Source organism: Loa loa (assembly GCF_000183805.2).
Source record: "Loa loa unplaced genomic scaffold supercont3.1237, whole genome shotgun sequence".
Classification (NCBI taxonomy): Eukaryota; Metazoa; Nematoda; class Chromadorea; order Rhabditida; family Onchocercidae; genus Loa; species Loa loa.
The window spans coordinates 1-1,867 of record NW_018109417.1 but is presented as its reverse complement, the minus strand read 5'-3'; the positions used below and the strand labels follow the sequence as shown (position 1 = coordinate 1,867).

General features: G+C 30.9%; 1 protein-coding gene across 1 annotated transcript; it reads left to right on the top strand.

Moving 5' to 3' along the window:
- Positions 1–668: 668 nt before the first annotated feature.
- Positions 669–1,038, top strand: LOAG_14673 (hypothetical protein; the record flags this gene model as incomplete). Its single annotated transcript, XM_003150167.1, has 2 exons — positions 669–783; positions 854–1,038. The coding sequence occupies 2 exons, from the start codon at positions 669–671 to the stop codon at positions 1,036–1,038; spliced, it is 300 nt and encodes a 99-aa protein (XP_003150215.1).
- Positions 1,039–1,867: the final 829 nt, after the last annotated feature.

Sequence of the window (1,867 nt, the reverse complement as noted above, 5' to 3'; positions counted from 1 at the left end):
TTATTCTTAGATGAACTGTTGCTTTTTAACTCCTTATTTATCACAACATTTCAATAATTCAAAGAGTGAATGATGTTGAAATTAGCCATGAGTTATTGATCAGTATAGGTACTATAAGCAGTGACAGAACCGTAGATGACTTTGACGACGATAACTTGTGCCGCAGAGACTTTTGATATGTTTTTAACATTAATTCAACTCACCAACTATTTAATAGCTCATATGGAACAGAACGCCAAACAAAGTTTTGCGTGATTTTTAAAATTTAATGTCTGCGCAATAATACAAAGGCATTTGGAGGAGATGAAACAATTATCCATAGTAATAGCAGTAATAGGGAAGGTAGCCGAAATATGGGTAATAGTAACCATATGGAGAAGAATATGGGAACCCTCTACCATACACTGATCCTAGTAATAAACCCGTTAAAATAGTTCCAAATAAATCTGGGCTAGGAGAAATTTGAGAAAGTTGGGCAGGTTAACTTTTACTCTGATCAATTTCACGATCAATGACCATCTGTAGTGTGTTGCCACTGGTGATCATTCTCTCAAATTTAAGGTAAACTCTTACTGGGAATGTTGATGCTTAAATGACCACTAATGTTTAATATACTAATATAACATGCAACACTTTATGATTTGGAACTAATAAGAGTTGCAAAACATATGTTGTTGCCTCCTCTCATGTTGTTCATGAAATTAGGAGGATTAAGAGCCATCGCTCGTGCATCCGCTTCATTAACTGATAATAATGCACTGAAAATGAAAAATACATTAACAGGTATGTGAACAGAATGAATGGTATGATAACAACAAGTACTTTAACATACATTATCGTTAAAGCAATCAAGTATTTGGTAATATCAAATGGCAGCATAATAAGCAATCCAAGATTCCTGCAAATATGATTGGCGGTGTACAACTGGTACCATTGCAATATGGCTTACGTGCGTCTCGGCCGTGTTCCAGTCGAAGGAAGTATTTGTTGATATCGGAGGATGATGGGTCTATTCAACTGATGGTCCTAATGATATAAGTAAACTCAACTGTCTTGTTCCTGCCAAGACTATAAATGACCGTAGGTTATCAGACTAGCTGTTAAACAGAAAAGGATAACCATTGCCAACTGATTTGACGAGATCATTAAAGAGGAAAGAGAAAGGTGAAATAGACAATAATGAATGATACAACTTTATAAATCATTTATAACTCGGCGAAGAGATGTTATCTTGTATTTATAACAAATTAAGTAATTTTCAACATCTTCAAACTGGGCTTTTGTTTTCCGAAAAGAGATTAAATAATGGATCGAACGCACATACAAACATTCTAAAAAATTTGCCGAATACCTCATTCAAATAATTATTGTGGTGAAGTCCAATAAAATTAGCGGAAAATTGACAGGCTTTATATGATAAAACAAAAGACTAGTTTAAATCAGATCTAATTATACAAAATTAAAAGACACAGTGTCGGAAAACTCGAGAGAATTTATACATTAAATGCTTAGAATATTTCTAATGATTTATCACTGCGTTCATTCACCAATTTACATTCTTTAAAATGAGCAATGTATTCTAGTATTATTAAAAAATTTAAACAGTATTTGAAAATAATTAAAATTTTATTAGAAAAATTTTATTGCATTATATGCTAGGTATTATCAGTAAATAAAGAAAAAGAAAAAAAAACAAATTTTAATGTAAACATATTATCAGTCATTAAAGAAAAAAAAAAACGAAATTTAATGTAAACATATTATCAGTAACTAAAGAAAAAGAAAAAAACAAATTTTAATGTAAACATTTATGATAAATTTTACAAAAAATGAATAAATGATTAGATGGATGATTGTACACATACAA